Genomic DNA, 14,976 nt, shown 5'->3' with positions numbered 1-14,976 from the left:
TAGCAAGCAAAGAGAAGAGGCGTTCTGTGAAAGACGGATTGATACAAAGACCCCAATAATATGCACTCAACATTTTTCTAAATAGGCAGAGAATTACTCCAGTAGCCGACAAATGCTGACTAGACTGGTCAGACTCGATCCCCTAGTGACACTAAATTGGAATTTTTTATTTAAGACTTACCTTGCACACTGTTTAGAATAGCAATTGGTTCCTACTGTATGCTACATTGAATGGACCGTCTGTTTGGAGATCTTGAGTGTTTCACAAGCACCTCTAATCAAGTGTCGGGAATCACTCTAGACACCCGTTCCAAGCTAATTATAGTAGATCTACCGGTATTACAGATATTTGATCCAAAATGGACTGATCCACATACCCAGGACAGATCTTGAAGCACTTTCTACAGTGTTAGAAAAAATCCTCACACCAGGGAAAGTTGGCGTGAGGCTGGTTAGAAGCTGTTGAGAGGCGGCGAGGAAGGACTTAAAAAAAAAATGCATTTTTCCTGCATCAGATTCATGCCAGGAATCTCTGGAGCTGATAACAATTAAAATCAGCACTGCAGGCTCTCGGCATGAATCCCATGCAATAAAAATGCATTTACCATCACTTTCATTTCCTTAGTGGCTAACTGCAAATTCAATGAAGGGGTTAACTACCACTGCCATGTTTATTGTGGGTAGTGGGGGAGCGTGAAGGTGGTATTTAGCCCTTGGGGGGCTTGGGGGTGGAGTTAACCCCTTCATTACCTTAGTGGTTAATAGCGCTAAGGTAATGAAGGGGTTAACCCTTTCTACGCGCTACCCACGCAGTAGGTATGAACACCCACCAAGGGCCAAATGCCAACTTCACCCATCCTCACTACCCACAATAAATATTTTAAAACACAACAAACCTACTACCCACCTCCTCTACCCCCAACAACCCCCCACGCCCGCCCCCCCGAACACATACAGTAATGGGCAAAATTACTATTATCTAGATATGGATAATAGTGCATTTGCCTATTATAAAATCAAACATTAGCCAGCATAAATAAACTAAATAAATCGTTCAATGTACCCCTGCCATCATGAAGGGCATCCTCGTCAGCATACTGCAGGTCCATGTCCTCCGATTCCAGCAAGAATACAAGAAAAAATACAATCGAATTGCCCCTAACCCCTTAATCACCTTAGCGGTTGATAATCGCTATAGTAAATAAGGGGTTAACCCTCGTCCCCCACTACCCACCCGGGAGGCCTAACCACCCACCCCGGCCACAGAGATCGATTAATGTAATTGATGTGTAGTTAAGGTTTTTTAGTTCTTTTATTGTTGGGTGTTTAGGTGCTTTTGTATTTCTTTGATTATTGTGCATTTTTGGCATATATTTATATGTCAACAGAGAGAAAAAAGACAGCGCTAAGGCACTAACAATGAATCAATTGGGATCACCAATAACTAAAGATTTGAATAATCAAATAGCAAAACGGTAGGGATATATAGTGTCAGCTAATGCACCATGCAGTAAATAACAATAGGAAATTATACCAACAATAAAAATAAATAAAATGGGTAATAAACAAATGTCCATAAAAACTAACTTAAAGTTCAAAGTGATGGGTTTAAAAACCAACGGTGTCCTTAGGATTCTTTAGGCAGCTTCCTTGGTGGGATGAACCCCTCCCAGCACTGAGAATCTAAGAAATGGAAAATGAAAGAGAAGCGCACGCTCCTAGTGTGATACCATAAAAACTATTTAATAACAAACAAACAGTGAGTCTGCAATGGTTAAACTCACAAACGCCGACAGATCTCAAGCGTGTATGAGTCAATGCTCAAACTCCGTCTCTGCTGTCCAGATAGTGATGGCCCTGGTATTCCAACTAGCAGCCTTGGAGCCAGGAGTCCTCGGTGCTTCCAGTTCTGTTCTGTTTTTGATCTGGGGAACCAGACTGCAGAGCTGCCAGTTGCCGGAGGACGAATTCTCGCGTGAGCATACCATTTCCGGGTTGGAAATATATATATATATATATATATATATATATATATATATATATATATATATATATATATATATATATATATAGTTATGGTGGGTAAAAAAAAGTGACAAAAACCCTCAACAGTAAAGCATAAAGCAACTGTAAATATTACTGTATGTTCATTTGCATGTCTTAGACAGGTCTGCAACCCTGTCTTTCCCCATTGTTGCCCAGCATACAGCGCTGCCACTGCAGCAAGGGATTCTGGGAAATGACATGCAAATGAGCACTCAGTGCCACCTTTTTGTCTCAAGCTCGTATTACACAAGCAATTTGTGTTTAAAACAGCATTAATTGGCTTGAGGAATAAAAGCTGTGTTGAAAACAGCATGCATTGGATTGAGGAATAAAAGCTGTGTTTAAAACAGCATGCATTGGCTTGAGGAATAAAAGCTGTGTTTAAAACAGCATGCATTGGCTTGAGGATTTGCTTGTGTAATACGAGCTTGAGACAAAAGGTGGCACTGAGTGCTCATTTGCATGTCATTTCCCAGAATCCCTTGCTGCAGTGGAAGCGCTGTATGCTGGGCGACAATGGGGAAAGACATTGCGTGCACAGTTAAAGAAAATATATATTTTATATATGTTATATATGTAACATGGTTAGTCTATTCTACCTCTGTTTTATATATTTATGTATCTCTCAAATAAAAAGATCACTTTGATAATGTGATTACCATTATCATCTAGCATACAGTGCTTCCACTTCAGCAAGGGATTCTGGAAAATGACATGCAAATGAGCACACCGTGTCACCTTTTGCCTGAAATCCATTTTTACATGAAACCCTTATAAGCTAATGCTCGCTGTTAAAGCAGCTTTTAAGTACAGCATGGGAATCAGATGCAAAGCCAGAGCAACCACTCACAGACATGTTTCAACCTTAATGGGTCTCATCAGTGCGAGGTTAGTTGTACTGGCTTTGCAACATGGTGTGCTCATTTGCATGTCATTTCCCAGAATCCCATGCTGCACTTGAAGCACTGTATGCTAGGTGATAATGGTGAAAGGCAGTGTTGCAGACCTGTCTAAGATATTGTGAATGTACTCACAAGTTATCTTTTTATTTGCTATTTGCTATACGGTGGAGGTTTCTTGTTGCCTTTTTCACCCAGCATAACTTAAAATGTGATGCTATATATATGTAGCCCACTTTCCCTGTGTCTAAGGGAAACTACCCATGCTTCCATTACCTGTGGCTCACAGAAGGCCTAAGTCTCCACCTCTGGGAGTCTGGGGTGGTCTCGCTTCTCTGGCGCCTCCACCTGAGAGGGATCCTAGCACAGCAGGATGGCCCCTCACAGGGACAAATACAGTCAGTAAATACACACACAGAGTATATATAAGAAGTATTTACTGAACACACACACAACACTTATATAACAGCACGTACTGTATAACACAATAATGCAAGGCCCCACAATGTTGTACCCACACTGTAACACCAACCTGGTGGAACCCCCCAAAGTTCTGAGGTGCCCTGGGCACCTAACCACCCCAGTGTTCACAGATCCAGGCCCACCCAAAGAGTGTGTGTGGAGTAGCGCTACCCACTGTGTATGGCCATTGGTGCACTTCAGATACCTTCCTGGTCTTAGACCAGGACGACTTGGCTGATGGATCCGCCGAACAGCAACGTGGTCCCACGCCATGGTCTACTTGAACCACACTTGCTCTTGTCCTCAGGCGTCCACATGTGGAGTGAGCTACCACTGGAGTATATCCCTTTAAAAGTCTATCAGAATGCCTGTGGTCTGGTCCCAGACCATAGGCCGCAGTTCACTGCGTGGCGTCATCACTAACACTAATGTACTAATGGGAAAAGTCCCTATCTGGGGGCCTTCCCACCAGCACAACAAGATAAATGATGGTCGTGGTCTAGCTGGGACCTAAGGGGGATATCTGGCTTAGTCCAGCGGAGCATCTCTCCCTGGACCTTACCTCACCACTTGCTGTCCTGCTGCCGACTGAATCGCGCGGTCCTGAGCACGCCAAAAGTATCTATCTCCTCTCCATTAAGCTAGCAACCCTATTGGCTTCGGTCTCCCCCGTGGTGTGTAGCCCCTGGGGCTGCTGGGACTCATAGTCCCGTGCGGAGCCTTGCTAATGGCCACCGCACTCCTGCTGCACTGTGCATTTGCAACCCGTATTTAGAGCATTCGTAGCCTCCCAAGATGGCGGCACCCTGCATATCAGCGGTCGCCGTGGAGTTCCGCCGACCCGCTTGCCACACAGCCTCTCCCCACCCAGCACGGAGGTGAGCGGGGAGCTGGGCTACATATATATATATATATATATAGATATATATATATATATATATCTATATATATATATATATATATGCAAATACAACTGTATGCTCATCTGCATGTCTTAGGCAGGTCTGCAACCCCGCCTTTCCCCATTATCACCCAGCATACAGCACTTCCACTGCAGCAAGGGATTCTGGGAAATGACATGCAAATGAGCACACAGTGTCACTTTTTGCCTCAATAACCATTTTTAACATGGTTCCCTATAGGCTTAAGCTTGCTGCATGGTCACAGCTTTGAGCAGAGCCAGGGTTAAGGTGCATACCCAGAAAACTGTATATATATATATATATATATATATATATATATATATATATACATACACTGACACAAACACACTGTAGGGCATAGAAATTGAAATACCAGATACAACTATATTGCCTATTTTGTTTAGTTTATATGTAAACACAGCAATTATTGTTGTTTCAGTCCTCTATCATTTAAAATAATTATTTCTCACTGTACATGATCTGCAGGTGAACTTGTCTGTACAGGCTTTGGATGATCATTTGCAAATAATTGATTTTCCTTTTCTTCCACAGATTCGCGTGTTTAGGCCTCCGAACTACTCAGGCACAATTGCACTGGCCTTGTTAGTCTCTCTAGTAGGAGGTTTGCTTTATCTGCGAAGAAATAATTTGGAATTCATTTATAACAAGACAGGTTGGGCCATGGCAGCTCTGGTAAGTATTTTTACTAAATATTTTACCAATCTTGCACCATCATTTATCTCCAGTATCATACTGTACATTTGAAGCAAGAACTGTTAGTTATATAAGATAAGCACCAGTTTAGAGTAGGCAGTTTAATAAGCAATTAAAGGGGAAATTAGTTGTTTTTTTACCTGTCATATACAGTATATCATTATCATATATTTATCAAGGACATACATGAAAATGAGAGATAACTCTCAATGTATTACTTCCTGGTAAAACATGTTATAAATAAATAAATATCTCCTACCCTAGTCAAACTGCATCTAATGCATGCATGAGAACGGGTCAGTCAGTTGAACTATAATTATAATACTTTTAGGCATTATTTTATTTATTGATTTATTTCTAAAATATTTTACCAGGAAGTAATACATTGAGAGTTAACTCTCGTTTTCAAGTATGTCCTGGGGATAGAGTTAAGATGACACATAATACATGGTTACAATACAAGTGCAACAGTGTTTCCCCTCCCCCCAATCGCAGGGGTGTATGGTGTATATACCTGTTGGCAACAGGAGGGCCGAGTCGTCCGCGATGACTTGGGGACACAGAAACAGGCTTCTGGGTTTCATACCCCACATGATACTTATTTATTTATTTATTTATAAAATATTTTACCAGGAAGTAATACATTGAGAGTTACCTCTCGTTTTCAAGTATGTCCTGGGCACAGAGTTAAGACAAATAATACATGGTTACAAATAGTTACATAAATGAACAGGGTATACACTGGCGACACATTTAATTGCACTGCGGCCAGATCCGCAAGCCGGGAGATTTCCCGGCTTGCTAGTGGCCGCCCCTCGGCGTGCCGCGCGTCATAGACGCGCGGTCACGCGTCTTCGGGAGCGTGCGCCCCCTGCACGCACGTCCAGGGGCTCCCCGAGGGAGCCCTGGTGTCCCGCGATCGCGGGACAGCGGCAGGGGGTTCCGGGGGACCCGGCGGACCCGGCAGCGGGAGGGAGAGCGCCCCGATCGGAGGGCGCTCTTCCGCTGCTTCGGCGCGCGCCCGTCACACTCGGGCGCGCGCCAGGCTACTGCTGCGGCACAGAACGGGCAAATGCTCGAATAAACTGTGCCGCAGCAGTACATTATATACAAGAAATTGCATGCACAGTTAAAGATAATAAATATTATGGGCATATGAAACAGTTACAGACCAGATTAAAATGTGTGACAGCCTTAGATTTGAAAGAACTTAAACTGGTGGTGGATGTGAGAGTCTCTGGTAGGTTGTTCCAGTTCTGGGGTGCACGGTAAGAGAAGGAGGAACGTCCGGATACTTTGTTGAGCATTGGGACCATGAACAGTCTTTTGGAGTCTGATCTCAGATGATAGGTGCTGCATGTGGTAGGGGTGAGGAGATTGTTCAGGTATCTGGGTAGCTTGCCCATAAAGAATTTGAAGGCAAGACAGGAAAGGTGAACTTTGCGCCTAGACTCTAGTGATGACCAATCTAGTTCTTTGAGCATTTCGCAGTGATGTGTGTTGTAGTTGCATTGGAGAACAAAACGCCAAATTGAATTGTAGAGGGTGTCAAGTTTGCTAAGGTGGGTTTGAGGTGCCGAGCATATACTATGTCTCCATAGTCAATAATTGGCATTAACATCTGCTGTGCGATACGCTTTCTGACCAGGAGACTTAGGGAGGATTTGTTCCTGTACAGTAGCCCTAGTTTGGCATAGGTCTTGGTTGTCAGGGTATCAATGTGCATTCCGAATGTTAAGTGGGAGTCCAACCACATGCCCAGGTATTTAAAACTAGTAACAAGAGTAAGGGTGGTGTTAGTGTTGGTTGTAATCTGGAGCTCAGTCACTGGAAGCTTTAAAAAATTAGTGTTGGTCCCAAATACCATTGTTACAGTCTTGTCAGTGTTTAAAAACAGTTTGTTTTGGGAAATCCAGTTTTCGAGTCTCAAAAAGTCAGACTGAAGTACATGTTCAAGGTCGGAGAGGCTATGGCTGTGTGCATATAAGATTGTGTCATCTGCATACATGTGTATTGAAGCTTCCTTACAAGCTGTGGGAAGATCATTGATGAACACTGAGAAGAGTAGGGGCCCCAGAACAGAGCCTTGCGGGACGCCACAGGTGATATCCAGGGGGTTGGAGTTAGAGCCTGAGATGAACACATGTTGAGATCTACCTGATAGGTAGGACTGAAACCAGTTTAAAGCGTGCTTCCCTATTCCAGAGCTCTGGAGTTTGTTAAGCAGGATAGCATGATCAACAGTATCAAAAGCCTTTGCAAAATCTAGGAATATTGCACCAGTGAGTTGACCACGTTCCATTCCACACTGGATTTAAGTGCAAACTTTTAGCAGGGTAGTTACGGTAGAGTGTTTGGGGCGAATGCCAGATTGGAATTGGCTAGGGAAATTTTTCTTGGTATAGTAATCGCTTAGTTGGGAGTGGACACATATTTCCATGACTTTGGATAGGATTGGGAGAAGGGAGATTGGTCTGTAGTTTGAGACAGTGTTTTTGTCCCCACTTTTGAAGATTGGGACAACTCTAGCAGTTTTCCAGGTCTTAGGGATATGGCCTGCAGACAGGATCGAGTTGACTATGGAAGCAGTTGGTTTGGCAATGGCTGGGGCACCAAGTCTTAGGAACCTAGATTGCAGTAAGTCAGGTCCACATTGGCTGCTTAGTTGTAATTTGAGGAGCGCTTGTGTAATCTCCTCTTCAGATACTGGGCCAAATTGAAAATTGTGGGCAGTGTAGGGAGGGGGTGGGGCTATATGGGTACTCCCAGGATGAGATTCAGGTTTGTGGTTTGGGTGGCGTTTCATTAATAAGTTAGTAGCACACCCCACAAAGTAGTCATTGAATGCATTTGCAATGTCTGTGGGATTTGTCCCCCTTAGTGATATTACTTGGCTGTTGATGGTTAGAAGGCTGGAATATGTTGTTGATAACCTTCCAGAAGTTATCTGGGTTTGATGTATTATGGAGGAGATTGTCAGAGTAATATTGTGCTTTTGCAAGCCTTGTTTGCCTTGTGCACATGTTCCGCAGGCATCTGTAGTGATTTTGATCCTTGGTAGTGCCAGTTACTTTGTGGCTTTTCCACAAGGCATCCCTGAACTGGTAGAGTGCTATAAGGTCAGGTGTTACCCATGGAAGGTGGGCACCCCGTACCCTTATTCTGCATAGTGGAGCATGAGAATCACAGAGTTTTAAGAACTCGGATTGGAAATAGTCAAGCGCAGAATCAGGATTGGGAATTAAATCGATTCTGTGCCAAGGGAAGTTGGTAAGGTCAGCCAGAAACTGTTGTAGGTTAAAGTTTCTAAATGTTCTAGTGAGGAGAACTTTAGTGCTTGATTGGGGCGGTTAACTTTCCTTACACAGTACACTATTGCATGGTCACTGAAAATGTCAGGAAGGATGCCAGAGGATTGGATTCTGCTGGGATTTGAGGAGAGAATCCAGTCAAGCAAGGAATGGTTGTGCGATTTCAGGTTTGTTCGTGTGAGTTGGGAAATGAGTTGCGATAGGTTAAGCGATTTAATTTGTGTGTGGATTTTGTGGTTTTTAGGGTCAAGCCAATTGAAGTTAAAATCCCCAAGAACTAGCAGCTCACTCTTTTCATTCAGAGAGGAAATGGAGCCAAGAAACTGGATGATATCAGTCAGGGATTGTAGAGGGGCTTTAGGGGGGCGGTAGATGCCAGTAAGCAAGATTGGCTTAGAAAAGGGAGGCATATTCTGCCAACTAGGATTTCAAAAGTGGGTGGACTTGGGGGGCAATTTAACAGTGTAAATTGTAAGGTGTCTGCAATATAAAATAACACCCCTCCTCCTCTCTTTGACCTATCTCTCCTAGAAATGGAGTATCCATGAATGGCAATATGTGCATCAGGAGTTTTAGGGGTTAGCTATGTTTCTGTAAGAACGATGGCTTTTGGTTTATGCATAAGGCACCATGCTCTTAGTTCGTCCAGTTTGGGCAGCAGACTCCGGATATTTATGTGGGCGACAGATAGCCCTTTTTGGAATTTGAAGGGGGTATTCTCAGGAGTATGGGACAGAGTTGAAGTGGGAGGGCCTGGGTTAGATTCAATATCACCTGCTAAAGAGAGTAATAGTATGAGTAGAAATTTGAGTAGTTGTTTGCAAGTTGTAAGTTTATGATTTTTGCCAATTGTGTGTGCGGTGGTTGGAGTGCTGGTTTTCAGGGTTCTCCACCAACATTCAGTAGATAGTGCAAGGCTTTTGAGTAATCCGGGGTGTATGGTGATGTTGGGCGTGGGCCAGAAGGGGGGAGTGTGTAGTGGATAGAGAGAGTAACATTTCAATGAGACCACGAGAAAGAACAAAGTGGAGGTAAAAAGCAGGGTCATTATGCCAGAGGTAGGTAGCGCTGCATGGAGCTGTTTTGAGCCAAGTGTGTATGCGGAGCATAAACAGCATGGATCATACTGTGGTCAGAATAGCTCACCAGTGAAGTGCCTCCATCTGCCGTAGGCTCCAGGGAAATGGAGATAATCCCCCATTGTAGAACTGATTACTTCTCCCTCCAGTTAGATCACACACCAGGCCGGAGATATATTGCAAACAGGAACGGTTTATTACTACGGTCTGCAGTAACACAACAGCTACTCAGCACAGTCTTCTGCCGGATACAGTCTCTTGGCTCAGTTATCACTGAAAATGGCCCCTGGTCCACCACTACAGGCCAAGGGCACCCCCATCCATCCTAGTTCTTCCCCACCTCCCTAGCGGAGGCAGAGGTATTGGTCTACACTCACTCCTCCCCGTAGGGAAGAGCACATGGGTAGGCCCCAATCTCAGGCTCCCAGACATGTGACCTACCTTCCTCAGATGGAAGGAACAACCTCCAAATTTAAGGTGGTCCTGCCCTTAAGTACAGCAAGAAGGCGGGCACCCTGTTGTCCCAGCTACTGTACAACAGGATGTACTACCCCCTGCCCTCACTTAAGTGCAGTACCAAAGGTGGGGGGGAAAACCCCATAGCAACTACTGGCAATCCTGTAAATACCTGGGTTTACTGTCAGCCCATTGGGTAGAATAGTAGCCAGTGGGTACTCCGCTACCCAAGTTACATAAGTGAACAGGGTATACATTATATACAAGACATTGCATGCACAGTAAGAGATAATATATATTATAGGCATATGTAACAGTTACAGACCAGATTAAAATGTGAGGCAGCTTTAGTTTTGAAACAACTTAGACTTTTGGTGGCATAAACATTTACTGTAAAAACAAAACATACAGTTATAGAACTTTATACAGTACACAGCTCCAATAACGTTGATAATATGCCATCCTAGTGCCAGAGGAGTTCAGCGGTTAATACGTAGCCATAAGTTCTTATGTATAAAATTAACTCCATAAATATCTATGAATAGTATTTCAACCTACAATCATAGTACATGAGAATACTTTCAGGTGTCATCTCAGGATGACAATTTAATTATTTGTTGTGCAAGAAACCGGATTCAAAACAAATAATTTATCACTGAAGATAGATTTAGCCTGACAAGTGCTCAAAATGTTTTATATTTTTTCCTAAACTGTACAAATATAGAATTTCACTTAAGTAACACAGATACCTTTATTTGTGGTCTGTTGATCATGCTAAGTTGTTTGAAGAAAAAAAATGTCAAAAAGAAAAACAATAACAGATGGTTCAGCTAATCAGTGCTTTTCTTGTGGTGGCATTTCTGCACGGATTACCATGCGTTCTAATGTAGATTCAATCCCACAGCAAAAAGTTAGAAGGAAACCTGGAATAGATTTATTAGTATTGCTCATCAACAGTTATCACTCTTTGCAGGAAAAAGATTAGAGATTTACAAAACTGTCAAAATGCATTTCAGAATTGTACGCGTTCCGCCCCCCCCCAATTCGATTTTGCCAAACCTTATATATTTTCTTTAACTGTGCATGCAATGTCTTGTATATAATGTATACCTTGTTCATTTATGTAACTGTACTTGTAACCATGTATTATTTTGTTTTACTCTGTGCCCAGGACATACTTGAAAACGAGAGGTAACTCTCAATGTATTACTTCCTGGTAAAATATTTTATAAATAAGTAAATAAATAAATAAATAAAGGGCTAAAGGTGTTGCCAAATTTTTAAGATTTCAGCTAAAGATCCCCAGACAGTGAGCAAAACATGGCAAGTGTTATACTGTAGCATTAAAGAAAACTAGTGATTTTAAATGATTTTGCAAGTTTGCATATTAAATTAAATTTCTATGTATACTGACTTGACGTTTGGCGAATCGCTTGTAAACTCTAATTTAGAACAAAGAAAGGAGCGCAGAGAAGGCAGGACGCCAAAGAAATAGTTCACATTTATTTATAGACATAGTAACTTAAAAACTTACAGTGAAGTTCAGCCACTTGATCGATCCAAATCCCCTCACACCGCCGACATCACCACCAAGAGATCCGCTGAGTTCCCCCTGCTCCAACTGACCTGGATCACCACACGGTTGTCAAATTGGAAATAAACCAGGGGCTGACTACCAGGAAGAACCTGTTCCTCTCGTTAGAGCTGCGTGCCTAGCTATAGCAGCGCTCACAGTTGCTTATCTCTGGGGAGGTTCAATGCCGAACTTATCCCACAGACACATAAACCATATAATTTAGTTTGTGGGGACTGTATGATAACCTGCTACGCGTTTCATGCTTTCATGCGCTTCTTCAGGAAATGGTAATCTAATTTAGCCGCAGCATTTTTTTCGCTACTACAAAAGGGCATATTTTGTTCTCTAAAAATGATGACATTATTTATAATATATTACTAATCAAAAAATATATGTTTGTTGCTTGTGTAGAAATATGCTGTTTAAATTTAAATGAGCAAAGACATATATACTGTGTAGCACCTCTTCCCCCACTCTGTGTGAGATCATGCAGCTACCTGATGTTACTGGTGTGGTGCGTACCTGTGAAGCTGGAACAGGAGGTCTTGAGATACTCTGCGGTGGTGTGGGGACACATCAGGACTGACTTCTGGCAGAATGTCAGTATATCACTAGGTTGTGGCTTGCAAACCTGCCCCATAACAGGGCAGGTCTGATACTGACAGGTATCACATTTAGGTCATGTGACCCAGCCAGTATCCCCCCCCCCCCAAGGCTGACACCCTCTGGTTGTTGGTAGGCCCGCCCCTGGATACAGTAACAATACATCCAGACTGCAATAGCAAACTAGGCTTATTGAAAGAGCTTATCCCTCACAGAGCCTGTATCTAACAGGACTTATACTGTGAGGGCCCAAAAGAAGGATAGCGGCCAAAGGGCTTGGCTATACTGTATTCATGGCGAGTTGTGATATAATGAGAAAACAATAACATGATATTGGAGAGCTTTGATTTTACAAAGTTTAGGCACATTTGAAGTCGACATACAATTCCTTTTAGTTTTGCTGCAAATATTGTGTATACAATGTGCTGTAATTAAAGTATTGAATCACCGGCAAAGACGTTCATATTACAGTACTCTTAAAAGTTTGTGCTGGGCGTCGGTTCTCTTGGTCGCAAATAATGGATCCGGATTGTATGCGGAAATTAAGAAGAAAAACATATAGTGTAATATGTTTTAAACATATAAGGCACCATTCTGTTGATGGGACCTATGGCATTTACACTCACATTCTAGCTATCTTTAGCTTTGTGCACGTTTCATGAATGGTGCGGAATAAACGATCACTGTGCCTTATCCTTGATTCAGGTCTGTTTCTTCGTAGAGGGAGACAGAAAACAGAAAAAAGCACATCGACCAATCTGTCTGTCCAGTTTCGAAATATAACATGCAGAAATGGTACTCACATTTTGAATGTGATGTTTCAAAGTGTACAGTACATGCAGATTTTTTTCCTGTGTGCTTTTGTTGCATGGAAATTATCTCCCTTAAAAGAGTGTCCTCAAGGTAAGCAGTAGCCAAAGGTGTCTGACAATGTGAAATATGACTACCAATCTCCCTTGGGCTGGATGCCTAATGGGTCTGACCCTCACTAGAGCACCCCCTCAGAGAGATTAATGAAGCCAAAAATGTATATGTAGCAGAGACCTCCTCCTTACCTACGGTGAGGAGGAACTGCTTGGTTGTCCGCCGGAGCTCTGCACGAGTGGGAAGATGTGATGGAGCGCATGCGCAGTTGCGACCGGAGCGGTGGCCCTCTTTAAATTACTTCAAAAGCCCATAGAGACTGCAATCCCCAGAATGCGTTGCAGGAATAGCGCGGCGGCCATGTTAGGATGGCTCCGCATATGGAGCCACAGAACTACAAGTCCCAGAATCCAAAGAGGGAGGGACTGTACCACATTAGACTGCCCATCTAATAGGATTGTAGCAAGGGAAAAGCAGGATATCCTCCGTGTGCAGGGAGCACATGCGCCAGTCTGGAGGGAGGAGGCAAAGAAGAAGGTAGTGTCCAGGGAGCAGTGCTTCCTGTCCTAGGCCTAGTTTTGACCCCTAGCCCCAGAACCATAATAGAGGAGTCTTGTAAAGAAGGCCCCATATAGGGACTCTTCCCCTTCCTGATATTTTTGCACCTGTGACCGGACGGCCACACAGTGCTCTGTGACCTGGAATCAAGATGCAGTGACCCAGAACATTCTGGTGAGACCCTCCGGCTGGAGCTCACCTCACAAGGAGGATCAGGATCCATTAGGAGAGAGGGGATTTGTGTTGGAGGCCCCGCTACGTGGGACCCGCTTCAACTCACTACGCCAGCAGCACCTAGGTACTGGAGTACCCAGACAGGTACCCAACATGCACCTACATCCACATGGGGTAGCGCTACCTCACACTTGGGTGGGAATTGCTTGGACAGAACACATGGAGTGTTGGTACCATATCATCCTTAGTACTTTGGGAGAACCACCACGTGTTGGGTCACTGGGTGCATACTGGGGGTACAGTTATTGCCATTGTTGTATGTGTTTGTATGTGTATACAGTAAACCTTAGTTATATACTTTGTGTGGTGTATTACCTGTGTTGGTTCCTGTGAGGGGTTAGCCTGCCAACGCTGGGATACCTCATAGGTAGAGGCGCTGAATGCAAGGATAAAGAGCTCACACCAGCCTCCCAAAGACAGAGGCTTAGGCCTCATGTGAGCAAACAGGTATAGCAGCACACGTAATTGCCCACGTAGTTCCCTTAGGCATATGGAAAGGGGGCTACATATATATGAAAAAATAATCTTTTAATAAATATGGACCATAAAAAACAAAAAATTAAAAATAGTTGGACTGGGTGTCCTCAAAGGAGTGAACCAGTCCTAATCTTAGTTCTGTAATTCAGGATCTTTGGAGGGGAGACAATCCAGTGGGTTGCAGCAGCTTACACACACACAACTGCTCTCTGTGAGTGTGTGTGTAGCTATCCCTTGCCGGTCCTTGAATGATGACATCGGAGGACCCTTAAAGCGACGTCACATCCTTTTGAACTAATGTAACCTATCACATGGTACAGCAACCAATGGGATTGTCTTTAATACCATTGGCTGTAATACCATGTGATACAGCCATGTGGTTTTAAGGATGTGACATACCTTCCTTGGAGATGACGTCACATCCTTAAAAAAAAAAAAAAAAAAAGAGATGGGCACATGATACAGCGTCCAATCAGATTGGAGCTGTACCATCTGACCTGAAAATGTTACGTCACAAGCTCTATATAAGGTCGCGCTTACAGTGCCGGCGATGCGACCGATGACGTCACCCGTCGTCGTCACCACTAGCAAAAGTTATAATTTAACTTTCAGCGACGTCGCTGGCGACAGGGTCATTGATTGGTTTACAGACAGTCACATGTGGTGACAGTCTGTAAAAAATCTAATTTACCCCGCTTCCAAATTTTTGGTTGCGATGTCTCTCCGTCGCCGTTGCGCTTACTATAAGCGCTGGCGACGGAGACAATTGTTTTG

At 43.5% G+C, this 14,976-nt stretch overlaps 1 protein-coding gene and 1 long non-coding RNA gene across 7 annotated transcripts in view; one reads left to right on the top strand and one right to left on the bottom strand.

Annotated features, from left to right (window-relative positions):
- The window catches only part of TUSC3 (tumor suppressor candidate 3), a 369,252-nt gene that overhangs the window by 251,709 nt on the left and 102,567 nt on the right, over positions 1-14,976 (top strand). For all 5 annotated transcript variants that reach the window (XM_075565925.1, XM_075565910.1, XM_075565918.1 and 2 more), the window contains one exon: positions 4,883-5,023. In XM_075565925.1, the coding sequence (XP_075422040.1) occupies positions 4,883-5,023 (141 nt within the window). The remainder of the gene's footprint in view (positions 1-4,882; positions 5,024-14,976) is intronic.
- Positions 1-14,976, bottom strand: part of LOC142463329 (uncharacterized) — a 36,012-nt gene that overhangs the window by 5,761 nt on the left and 15,275 nt on the right. The window contains exons 3-4 of one of the 2 annotated variants that reach the window (XR_012787415.1): positions 10,640-10,813; positions 4,806-4,963 (exon numbers count right to left, since the gene is read on the bottom strand). The exons of the other annotated variant lie outside the window; for it this stretch is intronic. This is a non-coding gene — a long non-coding RNA (uncharacterized LOC142463329). The remainder of the gene's footprint in view (positions 1-4,805; positions 4,964-10,639; positions 10,814-14,976) is intronic. 2 annotated transcript variants of the gene reach the window in all.

This window comes from Ascaphus truei, chromosome 1 (genome assembly GCF_040206685.1).
Source record: "Ascaphus truei isolate aAscTru1 chromosome 1, aAscTru1.hap1, whole genome shotgun sequence".
In the NCBI taxonomy this organism is placed as follows: Eukaryota; Metazoa; Chordata; class Amphibia; order Anura; family Ascaphidae; genus Ascaphus; species Ascaphus truei.
The sequence above is the reverse complement of the archived record's forward strand: the minus strand, read 5'-3'. Positions and strand labels throughout refer to the sequence as shown.